At 38.5% G+C, this 20209-nt stretch overlaps 1 protein-coding gene across 19 annotated transcripts in view; it reads left to right on the top strand.

The window, feature by feature from the left end:
* Positions 1–20016, top strand: part of neb (nebulin) — a 63577-nt gene extending 43561 nt beyond the window's left edge. For 6 of the 19 annotated variants that reach the window (XM_036565761.1, XM_036565880.1, XM_036565871.1 and 3 more), the window contains 31 exons: positions 212–313; positions 472–579; positions 669–773; positions 877–981; positions 1069–1173; positions 1291–1395; positions 1493–1603; positions 1696–1806; positions 1921–2022; positions 2155–2259; positions 2730–2819; positions 3982–4095; positions 4229–4333; positions 7103–7207; positions 8008–8118; positions 9724–9834; positions 10729–10842; positions 11207–11311; positions 11488–11592; positions 11881–11985; positions 12468–12560; positions 13018–13110; positions 13471–13563; positions 14264–14356; positions 15900–15992; positions 16428–16535; positions 17303–17489; positions 17590–17682; positions 17961–18101; positions 18778–18881; positions 19133–20016. In XM_036565761.1, coding sequence (XP_036421654.1) covers positions 212–313; positions 472–579; positions 669–773; positions 877–981; positions 1069–1173; positions 1291–1395; positions 1493–1603; positions 1696–1806; positions 1921–2022; positions 2155–2259; positions 2730–2819; positions 3982–4095; positions 4229–4333; positions 7103–7207; positions 8008–8118; positions 9724–9834; positions 10729–10842; positions 11207–11311; positions 11488–11592; positions 11881–11985; positions 12468–12560; positions 13018–13110; positions 13471–13563; positions 14264–14356; positions 15900–15992; positions 16428–16535; positions 17303–17489; positions 17590–17682; positions 17961–18101; positions 18778–18881; positions 19133–19306 — 3396 coding nt within the window. In that variant the 3' untranslated portion in view covers positions 19307–20016. The remainder of the gene's footprint in view (positions 1–211; positions 314–471; positions 580–668; positions 774–876; positions 982–1068; positions 1174–1290; positions 1396–1492; positions 1604–1695; positions 1807–1920; positions 2023–2154; positions 2260–2729; positions 2820–3981; positions 4096–4228; positions 4334–7102; positions 7208–8007; positions 8119–9723; positions 9835–10728; positions 10843–11206; positions 11312–11487; positions 11593–11880; positions 11986–12467; positions 12561–13017; positions 13111–13470; positions 13564–14263; positions 14357–15899; positions 15993–16427; positions 16536–17302; positions 17490–17589; positions 17683–17960; positions 18102–18777; positions 18882–19132) is intronic. The other 13 variants (XM_036565768.1, XM_036565780.1, XM_036565775.1 and 10 more) reach the window with 13 other exon arrangements.
* Positions 20017–20209: the final 193 nt, after the last annotated feature.

Here is a 20209-nt window from a genome sequence, read left to right as displayed (position 1 = left end):
GGAGTTTAGCTGGTTTTGGTCTCGCCAAAATCTCCATAAAATCATATTGCTGTTAACATGTACTTTAATCCTGTCATTTCATTATGCTAAGTAGTTCTTTTTTATCCATGCATACATACAGTAAAATCTCATCCTAATTTACTAAGTAGTCTTAATAGGTTGAGGTCACTGACTGACTCTAACTTGCACATCATATGTCCCATTTCCTCAGTGGAAGTACAAGGAGCAGTATGAGCGTCTCAAGTCAAAGTACACAGCAGTGCTGGACACCCCTGAGCACCAGGTCCACAAACGTCGCAAGCAGATCAGTGACGTAAGCCCCTCTTCATTTTTTTCCGCCACCTTAACTCAACTAATTCATGATTATATATAATCTAATCTGATTTGTAAACTAACCTAAATCTGTAAAATCCTCCTAGATTAGTAGGTCATGTGTATAAATTACATTTGACATTTCTCTTTCATTTCTAGATCATCTACAAAATGGAGTATAACAAAAACAAGGCTACAGGTTACACTCTTGGTCATGACACACCTCTGAATCAGCACATGAAGAAGGTCAAGGAAATCACCAGTACTGTAAGTCTTCTATTCTGTGTGCAGAAAGTATCAGTCCAAATAATCTATAAATGATTCTTCTGTAATTTACATCACTTCTTCTTTCACAGCTGAAGTATAAGGAATTGTATGAAAAAAGCAAAGCTCAGATCAACATGGCTCCTGATGCTTACGACATCCGTGCCGCCAAGGAGGCCTACAAGAATATCAGCAATGTAAGATCTCACCAAAAACTGAAATACCTCAGCAAATGCTTTGACTTATATTTTCTTTCCTAAAGACCTAAGTTGTCATCCTTTATCGTCCTCTCTTCTGTAGCTTGACTACAAAAAGAAGTATGAAGCCACCAAGAACAAGTGGATTTGGACTGTGGACAGACCTGACTTCGTCCATGCGGCAAAGATCAACTACCAGCAGAGTGATGTTAGTGCTGTTTGATTGATGTTCAGTGCTCTGTTTTAATGAGAGTAAGATAAACAGTGCCTGAATCAAACTCTTCATCTTTTACAGGTTGAGTACAAGTATGACAAGGAGATGCTGAAAGGCTGTGTGATGCCTGTTGCAGATGATAAGTACACACTTCTGGCCAAGCAGAACTCTGAGCTTTCCAGTGATGTGAGTAACAAGTCATTCATATGGAACCTTAACAATTGCAAAGTGAAAGCAAAAATGAATGAAATCAAAACTAGGTTTGATTGACATGCTGTATGTTTGTTTGGGATTATTCACCAGGTGAAATACAAACAAAAGTATCAAGAGGCCAGGGGCCACTACATTGCTGTCCTTGATACCCCTCAGATTCTCCACGCTAAATCAGTGGCTACCCTGGTTTCTGAGGTAGTATATTGATTCCACTGCGGGTACTTAAATGTATGTGATATCCATTTGCATACTTAGAAAATTCACTGTCATATAATGTAAAATTCCCTGGCAGAACAAATACAAGCTGGGTGCAAAGAAGGAGCTCCAGTCTGGCTGCTTCACAACTCTACCTCAGACCCGTGAGACAGCACACAGCAGAGAGGTGGCCAAAATCACAAGTGCTGTAAGTACTGGTGCCAAGTTTATTCATTTTCAGGAAGCTAGTTAGATTGTTTGTCAATAGTCTAACTCAGTCATTATGTACATTTTCCACAGAAACTGTACAAGGAGAAGTTTGAGAAGGAGAAGGGCAAGTCTGAGTACAACAATATGACTGTACCCCCTGATGTTCAGCATGCTATTGATGTAGCCAAGAGCCAGAGCAACGTGAGTAAATGTGGCCAAAACAATAGCATTACTCTATCATCTAGTGTCTGGAATTTCTTGCCGTTAGATTATTAATATGCAGTAAGTTTACCTCAGAGCACTCTCCTTTGGCAGATTGCCTACAAACAAGAGGCAAAAGCCAAACTGCACTACACCCCTGTTGCTGACCGACCAGACATCAGGAAGGCTACCCAAGCTGCCAAGCTCATCAGTGAAGTAAGTACCTCTCTCATCATCATTCATCTTTGGAAATTCATACAAAATATTTAGAATAATTGTTTTAATAAGATCTAATTGTAATTATGCAAGTCACCCGTAGTTGAAGTGACTCTTCTGTTTTGTTTCCAGGTGGGTTACCGTGATAAGGCTCGTCAGGAAGCTAGCCGTGGAGGGTCTCTGATCGGCCGTCCTGACATCACCTTGGCCACTGAAGTGTCCAAACTGACCAGTCAGGTGACATCTTTTGTCCTTTCCTTTAACTTTCTTTCAGTAACGGGTGATCAAAGCTTCACCTTTATGTTTTCTTTTGTGAAGTTTTCATAACAGTCGCAGTGTGTCAGCTGTGAGGTAGTATGTAGTTCATTTTAGTGTTCCTGTGTCCATATTTACCTAATTAAGTAGGCATGTTATAGGACAGCAGGCTTATCATAATTGTAGTGGTAGTGTTAAATGCTCTATCAGCGCTTCTCTTGCCCACCAGCATTAATACCACTGCCTTTTACTGTCCATGTGACCCCTGACTGTCCTTTATCTGTATCCCCCATATACATTTCCCTTTCTGTCCCATTTTGATCTCTTTCTAATACATTCATTCATCCATCCTTGCATTCATTTACTGTCCTCTCCCATCCATTTACTGTCCATTTTCATTGTCTTGTCACATGCTCACTGCTGTCACCTTGCCATCTCACTGCGCTTTATAGGTGGAGGCCAAGCCTTCCCTCCATGGAGCTGCCTCCTATGATACCCCCCAGATGCGGCACATTAAGAAAATGAGTGCCCTGACTAGTGATGTAAGGAGGGACCCTGAACCCCAGGGCCAGTGACCACTTTGTTTGTCTTGTGTCTCTCTCTGTCCTCTCCATCTCTGACTGACTGATTGATCTCTGGTAGCCCTGTGGCACTCAGTGTTATTTTCAAGGAAATGGACTCTGCTGCACCCCTTACCAACTGTATAAATTTTCTAAAAATGTACTCATTCCCCCCAGAAATCATTTTTTGCATTTTTCCTGTCACTTCCAAAGTCCCACTCACTCTGAGTTTGCTTTGTCCTTTTTTGTGTTTGTCATGCAAGCTTTGCCTCGTTGCCAAGCATAAAGTGCTTTTTTGTTGGTATTTTTTAATGTCCGAAGTGTTGAATGTGTGATTGCCACCTCATGAACTTAGACACTGTAAGTCTGTAATGTGTCAGAATTTCAATTTATTGTTGCATCCCTCACAAATATCATGAAATGAGGACTGTGCAGATCCAGTAGACCTTTATACAGCAATTGAAACGGCCACATAGTTTATGTGCTCAGTGCACTAGGTGGCGTTGTTAATCCTCCACTCCTGTTCACTAAACATGAGATGTACCGCAGATTTATTTGGTCTCCACTTTCCTCATAGAATTCTCTCTTTGCTTGATGTTTGTTCTTACAAAAGAAACTGATTGCTCTGCAGATTCTTCAAGATCGTGGACACGTGATTTGTGCCTCTTATTGCATATACATACACACAGACACACAGACACACACACAAATACATATATAGATATGTATGTGTATATATGTGTGTACATATGAAGTAGGTGTTCTGATCCTCCTGTATGTTCTGACCTGTGTGTTGAGCTTGCCACCTGGGATCGTGCCATTTAAGAATAATCTAATAGAGAATATTTGAAAGTGGCAAACCAGCTATATCAATTTTGCAATGCTAGAAGTGCAGAACAAAAGTTAGAATGCTAGAGGGAATTTCCTACTCTAAGTAGCCCTTTATCACACCCAGTTGTCAAGCTCTAACTTCTTAACTCTGTTGTGCACTTTCTTTCTATTAGCCAGCCTATTTGGTCTGTTCTAAGTGTTGTCGAATGCATGCAGCTATTGAGATGATGCCATTTTCCTGAATCTCTCTGTGTTAGCATTTTGCCTTACACACTTACGATCATCTAATAATTCCACTGTCTTCTTCAAAAAGGTGAAATACAAGGAGAAGTTTGACAAGGAATTCAAAGGAAAGAGACCCCAGTATGACTTGAAGAGTAGTAAGATTTATCAGACTCTGAAGGATGCCAGTGTACTTGCAAGTGAGGTGTGTACTTGGAATTGTATTTGTGTCTTCCTGCCATCCATTAAGGCAGTGAAAACTTTTTTTCTAATCTGAATTTAAACATTTAGATAATTAAAGACAAAGATAAATCTGTTGTTATGGTTTTCTCTGGCAGGTGAAATACAAGGGTGACCTGAAGAAGATCCATAAGCCTGTGACTGACATGGCTGAATCTCTGGCCATGCAGCACGGCCTGAGTACCAGCAAGCTGGCCAGTGATGTAAGATTTTCAGAAAACTTCTCTCCACATCTTCATGTGGCCTCATCTCACACACTGTAACCACCTACTGCAACCTATCATGTAATTCCATCACTATAACACATTATTAGAACCATCTACAGTACTGTGCAATTACTTTGAATTGGCTAAAACTATTTATCTTGACAGTAAGTGTGTTTTTGAACAAACACTATATAATATCAGAATAAATACAAATAAACATAAGTACAGTAAGGTGTATTCTGGAGTTTTTTTGTTTTTTCCTGACTTATCGGTGTAGTTCACTCATTGCACCTGACATAATTTAATGAAGAATTGAGTACCTCAGCAGGTATGGAAACAGTTAAGATCACACACTAACAGACATAAAATCATACTGTATTCTTTATTGTATTTATTCTACTATTTTTTGTTTTTTTAACAAGTAAATGCTTACTGCCCAAATACTTTCCATATCAAACTGCACAGTACTGTATATCATGCTTATTCTCATGTACCTCCCCTGAAACACTTACCCACTCCTGAAGGACATCATTTGGTAGTGACCCTTTCTTTCCTCCTCTTTGATCTCAAACCTCTTTTCTTACTAGCGCTTAGCTTTAACCTTTTACATTTTTGCTTCCTTCACTTACATGTGATTATAGGTCATCCTAATAAGACTCTAACACTTTATAACTTTTTTTGATGTGTCCATTGAGAATAACAAAGTTCCCTTTTCAACCCCAGATAACCATCCTTCTTAATGTTTTCTTGACTTCATACATTTTTCCATTTGATGTTTACATTTTATCTGCTGAAACTCCACATCTTGTACTCTAGTTCTTATCAAAGGTGAAATCTTGCCAGACTTTTTTAAACCTTCATGTAGGATCATGATGGCAGTTTCAAGCTAGATTTGTTTTTCTCTTAAGATTTCCAAATTGGCATTTCTTTTTAGATTTCCAGGCATTTTGCCTGAAATCTGGTGTTTTTTGGTGAAATGAATGAGAGGTGGTTCAGAACAATGATGAGTTCAATTGTTGTACTGAGTTGCTTTGGTGGGCATTCCCTCTCAGTACCAGTACAAGAAGAAATTCGAGGCGAGTAAAGGTCACTACCATATGATCCCTGACACACCTGAGCAGCTTCATCACAAAGAGGCCTCAGAGCTGCAGAGCTACGTAAGTCCCACTTATTCTTGCCCTGTCCAGAACACAAAACACCTGCTATGTATAACTGTGTGTGAAAGAGAGAGAGAGAGAGAGAAGAAGCCTTCTTTTTGCTCTTATTTCATTTCTTAATCAGTGCACGCCTTCCATTTTTCTCAAAAGAAGGACTGTTTAATTTGTTTGGGTTAATTTTTGCCAATAAACCTATTTCACAGTTGCTATTTTTGGATAACTTACGCAAGTTATGAAATTTTATGAAACTACTAAAACCTTTTCACACGTCACTTTAAAACCAAACCAAAGCTGTTTATATGCTGTACACCATAAATATGATAGCCTTTACTTTTTCATGAGTTTCCCCACAGTTACAAAAACATAAACATTTTTCTAGAGGTGTTAACATTTGGAACAAATCATGTCTCTTGCCTGAAAATGCAGAGGTTGTGCTTTACTGTACATCAGGTACAATAACTCTGGGTCCAGTAACACTTTACTGATGCATTATTTGCATTAAAGGCACAGTATACGATTTTGGCGAACCATTGTTGATATTTTAATTCATCAGGAAAGCAAATACACGCCTCAGTGCTCCTTCATAAGCTCCACCCACCGAATTCATGGACGCGCATTGGCAAGGCAAATGACACTGGCCTAGCAAACTTGTTTTTTGGATCTTCGCAAACGTTGTACGGACAAATACCATGTCATAATAGAGTGAACAATGACGCAGCATGTACTGTAATATATTAACAATTGGTTCTTTGAAACAGCAAAAATACATTTATCCCACCTGTCATACAGAAACAGAGCAACCTCCTCTTCCCTTCTCATGCCTTTCAACTCTCGATGAAGCCTAAGTCAGCTTCTTTTTCGCCAGCTTCTTGTTTGAATTTTCCCATTCCTCCTTAAACGGTACAGCAGTTACATTCTGGCACCTCAGCTTCTTGTTTAAATTTTCCCGTTCCACCTTAAATGGTACAGCAGGCTATATTCAAGTGCCTCAGATTCTTGTTAGACTTCTCCTGTTCCACTTTAAATGGTGCAGCAGTAACATTCAGGCCCCAGATTGGAACTGCTGCTCAATTTAAGATGGAGCAGGAAATGCAAAAAAGAAAGCCAACTTCAGTCACATCACATCAACTCTCGTTAAAATGCCTCACCGTTGACTCTTGGAGGTCTGTACACCATTGAAACGCCCTTCCCTGAGTAAAGAACCTTTCGGCTGTTTCTTGGCCGTCTTACTTTTAATATGTGGCGTTCGGCACATAGCCCCTCCCCTTCTACCTGTCCTGTGCACAAGCACAAACGCCCCCTGTTGCTGACTGGTTGGAATAGCGTTGTGTGGCTCGGTCCTAAACACTTAGTTTGTTACCTGTTCTCAGAGCCAGGGCTGTGTGCGAACACCGGATTTTTTCACAGGATGCACACAGAATGGAGAGCTGAATTTGACAAGAAGTTAATTGGATTCAAATCATATACTGCGCCTTTAATGCACAGTTAAATACATTAGAATAATTTGATGCTTGCAAAATGAATGTTTTTAGAGAAGTAGATGGATTAAATATGTATTCTATTTAACCTGAAAATTGCTTTTCACCTTTGTGGTTGTGTCCAAAAACAGGTGAAGTACAAGGAGAAATATGAGAAGGAGAAAGGCAAGGCCATGCTGGACTTTGAAACGCCAACTTATGTGAGTGCCAAGGAAGCACAGCATATGCAGAGCCAGGTAAGTTCTGCCCATGCCCAGTGTTCAGTCAACAACAAAATCTTTCAGGGGTGATCTGCCTTTGCAGGCAGGTTCCCTATTTTGTATTTAGGAAAATTTGACCTTTAATTCTGAATTTAATAAGAATTTAGAAAAATACATTTCAACCCCAATGTTGTATTTATTTTGATAAGTAAGAACATTATTTAAAAAATAATCACAGATAAAACAAATCAACAATAAGTGCTTATCAGTCTGAATTGTTCTGAATGTGCAAACCTCACTCAGAATACATCACAATACAATCAATAAGACAGACTTCTTTTATATAGTCATAGAAAACAGAGAAAGCTCAAAATTCCCATGCTGATTCATTTTACTATGCCCAACATGGACATGCTCAAGTTAAAACTCTTGCAGTAGATTTCAGTTTCAGATTGCATTTCTGGCAAAACTGTTTGATAGAGTTGTGTTCTTTAAAGATGACTGACATGTACAATAAGTGTAGACACCAATAAGTCACAGTTTCCACCAGGACCCAAGGAGATGGTAAAGTATGTTTTGTCTTTGTGTGTTGTATGTTCTTGTCTTTTATAGAGTCTGTCTACATTAAGTTGAACTTCTTCAATATGAATATTTGTTTTCAGCGTCCTCTAGAACACAGTTGGATGTTGAGTTATAAGGATAAGAACAAATCCAAAGTGATCTCACACAGCACTGATGGTTGATGATGTGCTGTGACCATGACAACAGCAGTTAACCCAAGTCTATATTTCTGAGTCTTCATGTGTCTTTCACTCTCTTATCTTTGTGGTGGATAGAAAGACTATAAGAGGGACTTTGAGGAATACATGAAAGGCACGAACCTCTCAGGCTTGGAGGTCACCCCTGCCATGATACATGTCAGACATGCAACCAAAATTGCTAGTGAGGTAAAAGGTGGTCTATATTTTTCCTCCCCTCCTGGTAATCATACTAAGACTACTGCCACACAACCGTATTAATACAGTGAGTGCATTTGGTGTTCCTGGTCGCACCCAAGTAGTGGACAGTTTGCGGTTATTTTGCATGGTTCACCACCCAGTCATAATACACTCAATAATATCCTTTCCTTCTTCCCGGTTTTCTGTGAGTGTTTAAAGTTTTCGTGGACTGTTTCTAGTTTTCTGTGAATTTGTCAGTTTTGTCTGGTCTTGTCTCGTCTCTTGTTGTTGCTCTCTTCAACCACCCTCCAACATGTTAGTTAACCCTGCGTGTGCGTTTTAATTAACGTTTCTGTAAATGTTCATTTTGGTATTCTATTTACTCACAACAGAAACTGTGTCATATTTAGGATTTTTTCATAGTGTACACTACTCTGCGAAGGTTAGTGACCACCCTTCATTTCTTTCATTTCAGTGAAAACAGCCACTAAGCATGGTATTTGTTTTTCAGCATAAAGGAAGAGAATCAGAAAACATAGATTTGACAAAAATTACACAGAAGCTTAAACAACTAAATATAATATCATTTTTTCAGTATTTATTGTAGCCACCTATTGCATTTATTAGAGCTTCATTCTTTTTTTGAGACTTTCTGTCCAAACGTGTGCTTATTTTTTCCACACCTTTAAAGTTCAGTCTTAGATGTTGGTTGCACTTTCATTGCAAAACACATTCTGGACACTGGTTTGGCCAGTCTATTGTTCTGAGAACACCAACAGTATCTTTGTTATCACAGTGGAGGGATGGAAAGAAACACCTGTGGATGTTATTCAGATCTGACTTCAGGAGTGGAGCTTAATTTCTCCTATCTCTAAACAGTGAAAGTTTTAAGTACTTTTTATCTGATGGTGACAGTTTTAGTAATTCACCAGGTCTCGCACGCTTGTTAGGAGACCTGTTTTCTCTATATCTTTTATTTTTTGAACTCAGGAGTTTCCAAAATCTGTTTTCCTTTGACTTTCCTCTGACTTGTGTGAGTAAATTGTTTTATATCTAATCTCCTCTGATATATCTCCTAAATAATTAATAATTTAGTGTTTTGAGTGGAAATGAAAGAAGAGTGATCTCTGACATTTGCACAGTACTGTATTTTATCATTTTCTTTCCAAATGCACCAATGCCTTTGTTCTGGCCTTCATAGTGTCATTATTAAAAAATAATAAACTAAGTAACTTTTACTGCTTGCGCACAACAGCACTCTTAATTATTGAATGGCCCTGATTGGTGCCCTCATTATTTTCTCTCTTCACTAAAGTGCATATTAGGTTGGTTTCTAAATTCACCTGTACCTTGATCTGAACTTCAAAGCATAATGAAATAAAAACCCTTTTTTAAACTGAACTACTTTTATCACATGTGCACATACACTACAGTAGACATGATCACTGAATGGGCCAGATTATTATTGCTGTCTTTACCCACACTCACAACGATTAGCATTAGAAACAGGTTTAGAGTGGAGGCTTGGTGACACTGAGCTGTGTGTGAGCAGTACTGTGTGTGTGTCTGTGCCTTGCTGTCTCTGCAGTCTCTCTGTTCTTCTCCATCCTGTAGAAAGAGTATAGGAGGGATCTAGAGGAAGGGGTGAAGGGTAAAGGGCTTACAGTGCTTGAGGAAACTCCTGAATTACTGAGAGCAAAGAATGCTACTCAGATCCTGAACGAGGTAGGATGGAGCTAGATGAAGCCAACCCTTGTCTCACTCTTCATCTTCTTCATTATGTCTTCAGTCTTCTTCGCCTCTTTACCACACTAACAGGGCTGCACTAAACGTGCTGAGTCCTTCCGAGCCTTGCTAACCACTAAAACACCCACTCTTCTAATGGACCACCCCACCCAATCATCTAACCAGGTTTGGTAATAAAAGTTTACTGCCATAAAACTACCCACTTAGAGATGTTTTCTTCCATTTCTGAACTCCCCTTCGCTTTAATATCACTCGTTTTCTAACCGGACTTTACCCATGCACTATTCTTTTACCCAAATCCTCTAATCGTTCTTCAAATTAAGGAACTCCTTAATGAAGCCTTTAACCTCTCAAATTAGTTTAGCGGCCTGTAAATACCCTTAGTGACAGTTCATCAGCTTTGCAAAAGTAGCGTATTTTAATGGGAACTCCACCTACTTCTCAAGATGTCTGTATAATTAAATCAACAAGATGTAAACAAAGTCATTCAGAGTGGTTTGATGTGAAACAGTTCACTGTACAGAAACTTACTGAGTCAGATGGTGATGTTAGGAACCAGTGGTCACAATGTCTAGAATGCAAAAATATAACCATTTTAGTTACTATCCATAATCTCTCAAGGATCAGGCAACATACTCATGCATTAACGTTTTGAGAGGGAGCCTTTAAAGGCATTAACACATCACATGTCTGGTTCCTATCACAACTTTTCTGAACAAGTTTGATTCAGTTAGTTTTTCTAGAATAGTACATTTCACCTCAAACCACTCTGAATGAGTTTGTTTATCTTATTGACTGAATTATGCAGAAATTTGGAAAAATCAGTGGAATTATTTGATCAGAAAACCTCTAACCTTGTCTTAACTTTCACAGAGAGAGTATAAGAAGGCATTGGAGCAAGAGATAAAGGGCAAAGGAATGTTGGCTTTGGCGACAGACACCCCAGACTTTATGAGAGCAAGAAATGCCACAGATATCCTCAGCCAGGTCAGTGATTCATCTCTGTCAGACTGATCTAAAATCTGAAAGTCTATTTTCACCCCTCGATTGACACAGGTCAAGAATGAATGTGCTGGAGTGCTGGAGATTTACTGGCAGGTCTCTTAGCTTACAGTACAAATTATATACTTCACTCTTAAAAATGGGTTTGGCCAAAACAGTAAATAACCAGTACTGCAAAGCATTAAGCAATTGGGAAATGTTAATTGACCAGCTTTCACTGATTTTTAAAACAAGCTTCCTTTAAACAGAGAATGTTATTAGTGTCCTGAGTCGCTGTCTTTTCAACACTGACCACGTTAGCCATCTGTCTTGTAAGCAGCTTTTTTAAAGCGAGACCCTTGTTTTACAGACTAAGTACAAACAGAATGCTGAGCACGACAGAGCCACCTACACCACTGTGATTGACACTCCTGACATCATCCATGCTCAACAGATCAGGAACATAGTGAGCCAGGTAAGAGTTACTGGCTGAACAATGAATATGGGACATATGTATTAACAACGTAACAACGTGTAGTAGTAAGTAAATAGTCTGTGTGTACATTTGGCTGGTAATACTTTAACACGTACTCATGTACACTTCCTGCTCACTGATAATAATGTTTAATATCATTAATGCTTATCTTATAGAAAAGGTACAAGGAGGAGGCAGAGAAGACCATGTCTCACTACGTGCCTGTTCTGGACACTCCTGAGATGCAGAGAGTCCGTGAGAACCAGAAGAACTTCAGCACTGTAAGTGTTAGAGCATGAAGCTTAGATCCATTCACTTGTCCGTTTGTCTCTGTGTTTCTGTTTCTTCCTTATTCCTAGTGAAATCTTTCTATTGTTGGTTTTGACTCTTGTCCTTGTGTTTGACTAAAGAGAAGTTTGACAGACAAGTCTCTAAAGTCATTCCTGATGATTAAATGCAGTGCTTCTGTTCATATGAACATAGTGACCATCTTGTCTTGCACTGTTTTTCTTTTTCTTGCAGTTTTTTTGTGTACCACTTTAACTGCCATTGTGCTCTTTTCTCTATAGCTACACTACCAGATTGACCTTAAAAACATTAAGGGCAAAGTTTCAGCAGTAAAGGACACACCTGAAATGCTTCGTGTTAAAGAAAATACAAAGAATTTCAGCTCGGTACCTACTGCTCACTGAGTATATTTTTTCCTCCCATTTTATACCCTTTTTTCTAACAACATACCTTTTTTGAATTCTTGCTTTTTCTCTTTTTTTCTTTTTTTCCCCTCACTGCAATTTTAAGTTAACAGACCCTGTCATGCAGCCTAGTTCCTGTATCATATAGAAGTTTGGTGTAGTTATTAACTACATTCTAGCAAATTGCAGCCTCATTTAACATTGCTGCAAAGTTTTGTTAGCAGCTCTAACCACTTTAGAAGCTAAAACATTTCTGCTTCTCTACATTGTTGCCAGTTGTTTTACATTGTGTGCATGTTTTGTCTTCTGTGAATGTATGTCAGATGTTCAATATGTGATTTTTTTTTTCCTTCATTGTAAGTTTAGTTACAGGTGCCTCCTCTGGGAAAAAAAACAAACAAAAAAAAACAAAAAACAACTGTCAATCAAATTATGATAATGTTTTTACCTGTACATTCTCAAAGATTCAGTACAAGGAGGATTTGGGAAGAGGAACGGCTATTGCAGAAACACCTGAAATGGAGAGAGTTAAACGCAATCAGGAGGCTATTAGCACGGTACACTAAAGCGTGACCCTATCCCAACCTATCCTCCTCTCATATCTCCTTCTCCTCCCCAGTACTACTTGTCCGTGCTCAGTCAGAATGAGGACCCTACCCTTGAAATCATTTTAATCAAGACTCAATCTTAATGACCGTCATGTCAAGTGCTACAGTTCTTGACATGACACGAATATCTACATCATTTAATACCACTTCTAAAAAAACGCCCATACTAGTTTTAATTAACCAAAAGTCATATATATTTTACCTAAATTACCTAAACGTGTGACATGGCATGCTCCATAACTGAGCATCCAAGCATTTTCATGATGAGTAGTGTTGTATATTTTTCTTTTACTATTTTTTCCTGTTTGGCACTCAACTTTGATGATCTTTCTGTTTACTGTGTTCTTGTTGTATCATGATGTCTTTTTTTTATTTTTTCTCATACAAATTAATCTGAAATGAGTAGATCAAATACAAGGAGCCGACTAGTCGAGGCATATCTATAGCAGACCTTCCTGAGGTGAAACGTGTGCGGGAGACTCAGAAGAAGATCAGCTCGGTAGAGTTTCTTAGTTTTATTATACGAATCCCTACCCAGTTTGTTAACTCCATCTGGCATTGTAATAGCTCCAAATGTTATTTTTCTAATTGATATCTGTTTGAAACAATGTACTGCCTTTATCAGTATCACTGCCTTTACCTTTTTTTGTATTAGGCTATGGTGTATTGTTAATTATGTATGGTTAATGAAAAGTATTTTCTTACATTCTACATTTACCTATTATCAAGCTATTTTTTCCTTTTTTCCTTTTAATGTATTTTTTTCTGATTTTCACATATCTAAAGAAGTTTATGAGGTTGAAACGGTTGTGAATAACAGTTTTTAAATAACCTTTTAATAACCCTTTTTTACTTAAAGATTCATTACAAGGAAGATTTAGGAGGAGGAACTGCTGTGTCAGAAACACCTGAGATGGAGAGAGTTAAACGCAATCAGCAAAATATTAGCACGGTACACTGCGGTGTGACCCTATCCTAGTCATATATCATTGTGTCATCCTACTTCTTTACTTCTACTTCTACATCCTTCACTTCTGCACCTGTCCTAGATCAGGGGTGGGGAAAGGGTTAATTACCAGGTTTAGTTGGTGTGCTACAGCGGGGAAATCACCAAAGTATGCTGAACTCAGGCCCTCAGTTCCCCACTTCTGTCCTAGGCCAAGTCCTAAAACTCCCCTGGTTAATAGTAGCTGTCCCTTATAATAAGTAGCATCTAAATCCTGGAGTGATAACATCTATAATAACATCCATGTAGTTCATGACAAACCTACCACATTCTCTATGCTAATTCTTCTAAATATTCATACTTAACTCAAAATGTTGTTGTTTGTTTGTTTTCCTGCAAATTCAGTGGAAACAAACAAACAAACAAAAAAAACGCTTTATTTGTCTCTTAATGTCCTATAAATGTCCGTAAGGTGTTAGAGGTGGTGACTGGTAATGCTTTTAAGTCTGTTTGTTGTTCTCATGACAAGATCTGTACTTTGTCACTTTTTTATAATGTCTGCTGTCTTTTTACTAGACATTAACGTTTGTCCTTTGCTTGTTTGATGTTTTGTTGTCTCTGAATGTTCTTGTTCTGATTTTGCTTTATTTTTGCTCTGTGTATCTTGCAATCCATCTTATCTGCATGGAACCAAATCTGTGGGTAGATAAAGTACAAAGACTTGCTGGGGCGAGCCACAGCTATACCGGACCTTCCCGAAGTGAGACGAGTCAGAGAGACTCAGAAGAACATCAGCTCGGTAGTGGATGCTTCACAGAGTTTACATCAGCGCATGAACTCTCACGCTGCCTCCTCTCCATCCATCCTCCGCTATCATTACCAACCATAGCTCCATTCCATCACCTGCCAAACCCTGAGATGCACAGTAGAGTCAAGACTGTCATCACTGTCAGTTTAAACCTGTCCCTTTACCTAATCCTAATAGAACACCATCTTCTTCTAAAAGTAGATTCCATACCAGAATCATACCTAAAATATCCACAATTCAGACTTGTGGATAATGCGCAGAAACTCCAAACTATGCATCTAATCCAACACAGAGTAACCCTCTCTTTTTTCTTTTGTTTACTTATAAATCCACAATCCACCATCAGCTGACTCCTTATCTTTGCTTTTCTTAACCCTTCACTGCAGGGTTCTGTATATATTACCTGGCCAAAAGTATGACGACACCTCTTATTAGTGGGTTCTGCGTTTTCAGCCACCCCTATTGCTAACAGGTGCATAAAATCTAGTTCACAGCTAAGGAATCTCCATAGACAAAGACTGGCAGTAAAATGGGTCGTTTAACGCTTTTCTACATGTCTGTCCTGCTAAAGCTGCCCCAGTAAACTCTAAGTGAATGTATTGTAAAGTGAAAAAATCTCTTACCAACAACAGCTCAACCATAAAGCAGTTGCACACATATGCTCATAGAACTGGACCGCTGACTGCTGAAGTCCATAGCGCCTAAAATCATCTAGGCCTTGGTTGCAACACTCACTACTGGCTTTCAAACTGCCACTTGATGTTCATCAGGAGCTTTTGTGGACTGGCTTTCCTTGGATGAGCATCCGCACACACACCACCATTTGTCTCTGGGAATTCTGGGTATGGCAGATGACAGGAGACCACTACTTAATTGTAAAAAGTTTGCTGGAGGAGGAATAATGGTTTGGGGCTGATTTTTCATGGTTTGGGTTAATTCCGCAGAGGGGAAATCTTAATTCTATTTCATATTATAGAGAATTTAGGGAGGTATTAGACAAAGTCTTTTCCTGCTTCAGCATGACAGCCCCCCATCCACACATAAAGGAATAGTCTGCTGAGTCTGGTGTAGAAGAAGTTGACTATCCTGCACAAAGCCCTGACCTCAAACCCATCCAACACCTTTGGGATTACTTGAAACATGAACTGTGAGCCAACTTCAGTGTCCAACCTCACTAATGTTTTTGTCACTGAACAGGAGCCAATCCTCACTGCCATGATCCAAAATCTATTAGAAAACCTTCCCAGAAGAGTGGAATTTGAAGAGAGGATCAGCTCCAAATTAATTCCCATGATTTTGGAATGAGATTTTCAACAAGCACATATAAATGTGATGTTCATGTGTCTATATACTTTTGGCCAAGTAGTGTATAAGGGATATAACCTTCAGATGTGATCTTTTGAATGCTGTTTGTTGTGTCAGTGCTGACCAACATCTCCTGCTCTTGTTACAGGAATGTTGTGAGTGTAACTGTGAGATATGTGAGTGTGTGCTTCTGACTGGCCTGTCTGGCTGCTGTTCTTCTCCACTCCAGGTCTTATATAAAGACACTTCTGCCAAAGGAACTCCAGTGGTTTTCACTCCCGAGATGGAGCGGGTCAAACGGAACCAAGAACACATTAGCTCGGTACTCAGCCACGGGACTTGTGCCTTAGAGCTAGTGTCCAACATAACCTGTCTAACTCCCTTTTCTTGCTTAGGTGGCTAATAACATTAACTTGATTCTTCCACCTGCCAAATATAATGCATTTAATATAGCTGTGATGTGTCGAACCATTGCTAACGTCCCCTTGGTTTGATAGACTTTCATGCGTTCCCCCTGTCCTGTAGCACTTCTTTGGAGTGGGACACACCCACACACCTCCAGGCCTCTGAAAGTGTGGAACTTTCTGCTAATTCATCCGTGTGAGGTCGCAATAACACTGTGGATTTTTATGTTCTGCGTCTGTCTGACTGGATGTTTGTTTTTCCCACTTGTTTCCTGTCAACATAAGATAAGCACATAGTACAGTATATCCTATACATTGCTTATATTCTGTTTACTGTTCCTTCTCTTTGCCAGGTGCTGTACTCTGACAGTTTCCGTAAGCAGGTACAGGGCAAGGCAGCCTTCGTGCTGGACACTCCTGAGATGAGACGTGTGAAGGAGACCCAGCGCATCATCTCTGGGGTAAGCTTCAGTTCAGTCTCTACTTTTATTACATCAAAAATATACTATTGGTGGGTTATTAAATAACAAAGTAAACAACAAAAGTTATTTTTAGACATTTTATACTGCAAAAAATGGTATTATGGCAAGTAAAAACATCTTAAATCAAGTCAACATATTCTCGTTTTGAGATTAAGAATATTGTAAGTGTATTCACCTTATTTCTAGAGGGTTTTTACTTGTTTTAAGTCATTTTCTCTAAATTGTCTTATTCAGATTATGGCAGATAACCTGCTTGTTTAAATTAATTATTTAATTTCATTGTCAGTAGAATAAGACAATATCTCTAGATTAAATGAATTAAAGCCTGTAAAAATGTCTTTAAATACGTTATTTCTTATTTAACATATTTCTAGTTAAATAACGTCAAACAATCTCAAAATCAGAAATATTAGATATATCTATAAGATTTAAGATATTATTTGCAGTATATTCAATATTTCAAGTATTTTGAGAACAAAATGTTATTCTATAATTAATAATTATTAAAATAATTACATTTATTATTGCGATATATAACTTTCTCAGCCACTTTAGAACTCTGACAACTATTTTTAAAAGCTTCTTTCTAATTATTGAAACCTGTGAATTACACAGTAGTCATTATATTAGCATTATTTTATACAGATATCTGCTTCACAATGTATTTGATTATTAAAAATGTTGATTCCAAACTTTTAAATGTAGATTCCAAGCTTTTAGACAGTAGCATGTGTTTTCTCTGACAGGTGCAATACCACCAGGAATTTGAGAAGAGTAAGGGCAGCTTCACTCCCACCACCAGTGACCCCGTGACTGAGCGTGTGAGGAGGAACATGCAGGACTTCAGTGACATCAGCTACCGCGGCATTCAGAGGCGTGTGGTGGAGATGGAGAGGAGACGCGCCATAGAACATGATCAGGAGACCATCGCTGGTCAGCTCACTTAAGCACATTGAAACACACACAGACTTTCATCTCACAGCACGTTTGATTTTGAGAACGCAACAATAAGTCGGCTCTGTTTAATTCACAGACCTGCGCGTATGGCGCACCAACCCTGGCTCTGTCTTTGACTATGACCCTGCTGAAGACAACATCCAGTCAAGAAGTCTGCACATGATGTCAGGTACACAACTGGCTTTTATTGTGCATCGTCAGAAGGTGTTCCAGTAATGGGAGATTCTGATTACTGGTAACTTCTTTAAAGAAATAAAGGAAGTGCTGTGTACTTCAAATTTATGAAGATGAAGTTTTAGGACTGATATTGCATTTATCTCAGATTTGTAACACTATGATCTCCATGGTTGCCTGACTACACACATTGCTCTGTTCTATTCTTGCATGATTAGGACTGTAGTAGTAATGTTGTGCCATGTTGACCTTTGTGCTTTCTTCATATTTCAGTTCAAGCTCAGCGCCGCAGTAAGGAGCACTCTCGCTCCACCAGCGCCATGAGCGGCGTAGGAGACGAGAAATCTGAAGTGTCTGAGAATGTGGAACACCACCTGTCCCTCTACAGCAACGGATTCCCTACAACAACCATAGGTATGGTTACTGTACATCAGTAAGAGAAACACTCAGGACTGTAGCTAACTGTAATATTTTTGCTGTTTAGATGAAGGATATTCAAATAACACTTAAAATGCACTATAGATTTAAATATTATAAACTAGACAACAAAAGATATTTTGAGACATTTTATCCTATATTTCAAGTTATTTTGGCAAAAAACATGTTATTGAATAAATAACGTTCTATCTATGTATAATAACTTTTGGCTAACTTACACTACTGTTTAGAAGTTTGTAATCACAGTTTTTAATACTATAAAACCAATTTTGTTGCAGATAAAATTATAAATTGATTCTATTATCTGTAGAGCTAATATTTTTTAGGTTTCAAACAATTTGTAGGAAGCTGTGAAAAGTGAACAGAGCAGTAAAGTCTGGCTGAGAATCTCACATAGCTCTAATTATTTTATTTTTCACCATGTCATAACTCCTCATCATTCACACATACCTTTAAATTGTTAAAAAAAAAAAAAAAAGAAAGTCTTGGTGTCTATTTAATAACATCAGTCGACACACACACACACACACACACACACACACACACACATATATATATATATATATATATATATATATATATATATATATATATATATAGGCATACACTTAAAATTGAAATACATAGAAAGTGTTCATTCTCTGTCCTAAAGGCTATCAGCAGGCTAAGACTGTAGAGCTTCAGCAGAGATCCTCTTCAGTGGCCACCCAGCAGACCACTGTGTCCTCTGTGCCCTCACACCCCTCCACTACTGGAGTAAGTATGATACTGAATTGGTTTGGAAAGTTTTTTTTCTTTTCCAAAATTATATGTTCAGTAGTCTACAGTAATACTCATCAGACAAACATCTCATCAGACACTCATCTTCAAAAAACTACAGTTCAGTCTGAGCCACTTTGTACTAGCAAAAACAGTTTTTGGGCATTTTTCAAATATGAAACCATATACATTTCATGATTAATATAAATCAAAGCATGCAATGCTCATTTTGTTCTGTTTCTTCACAGAAAACCGTACGTGCTATGTATGACTACAGTGCTGCTGACAAAGATGAGGTGTCCTTCAAGGATGGAGACGTTATTGTGAATGTGCAGTCCATCGACGAGGGCTGGATGTATGGCACTGTGCAGCGTACAGGCAAGACTGGCATGCTGCCAGCCAACTACGTGGAAGCAATCTAAAGACAAGTGGGAGAATGACACATCCACTGGGCTAAAACACCTCAGGCATTTAGATTAGAAGCTTGTTTGTGTAGTTAATGTTAGGTTAGGTTTAGAATAGTTACGCTACTGTTGGTCCCCATTAAAATGTGCAATTTTGCTCATGCCCCTTGTGTCTTCTTCTGTGGATGTGACATGAGAAACTGACAAACATTATACAGTACTTAACTATTTGTGATAGCCCATTGTAGAGTATTTATCTTTTATGTTCCAAACCTAGTGTAACAGTTGAGTAAATGAAAGCCCATTATTTTTGTATATTGCTGAAAAATATCAGACTCAATTGACATTATGGAAGTGTTCCCTGGAATTTCCAGTGTTGAAACTTTTGCACAAGAAGAGATGGGCTAACTTTCTGTACTCCTTTTCTGTAACGGAAAAGAAAGTCTGACATGTTCGATGTTTCATAAACACTGAACAACTACAATACCAAAGATGTCATTTGAAAATTACGGGGATAGTGAAACTTGCAAACCTTGAGGAGACACCATCAATTCCTCAGATGCAAACGTGTACTGAAAAGTTCTAAGAAATAAGCCTCTTCCCTCCTTGGCTGAAGGCTGATCACAAGTTGCATGTGTGTTTTGTTTCTTCCGATTCCCTAGGTCTAGGGTTAGAGTCATACACCATGACTCAATAGCTAATAAAGCACACCACGCTTCTGCAGTAAACCTGTCTCTTGTCGTGAATATGTGCCATATGTAAAGAAAATGAAATATTCATGTATAATGTGAAATATATATGGTGGATGAAAAACTGTAGTGTATCTGCATAAGGAATTAAGGTATAATAAAACCATGCAACGCTAGTCCAAAGTTCCAAACTGATTTAGGAAACTTCTCTTTGCAAAGCACTCAAACTCCA

The sequence above is a fragment of the Colossoma macropomum genome, unplaced genomic scaffold (assembly GCF_904425465.1).
Source record: "Colossoma macropomum unplaced genomic scaffold, Colossoma_macropomum, whole genome shotgun sequence".
In the NCBI taxonomy this organism is placed as follows: domain Eukaryota; kingdom Metazoa; phylum Chordata; class Actinopteri; order Characiformes; family Serrasalmidae; genus Colossoma; species Colossoma macropomum.
The sequence above is the reverse complement of the archived record's forward strand: the minus strand, read 5'-3'. Positions and strand labels throughout refer to the sequence as shown.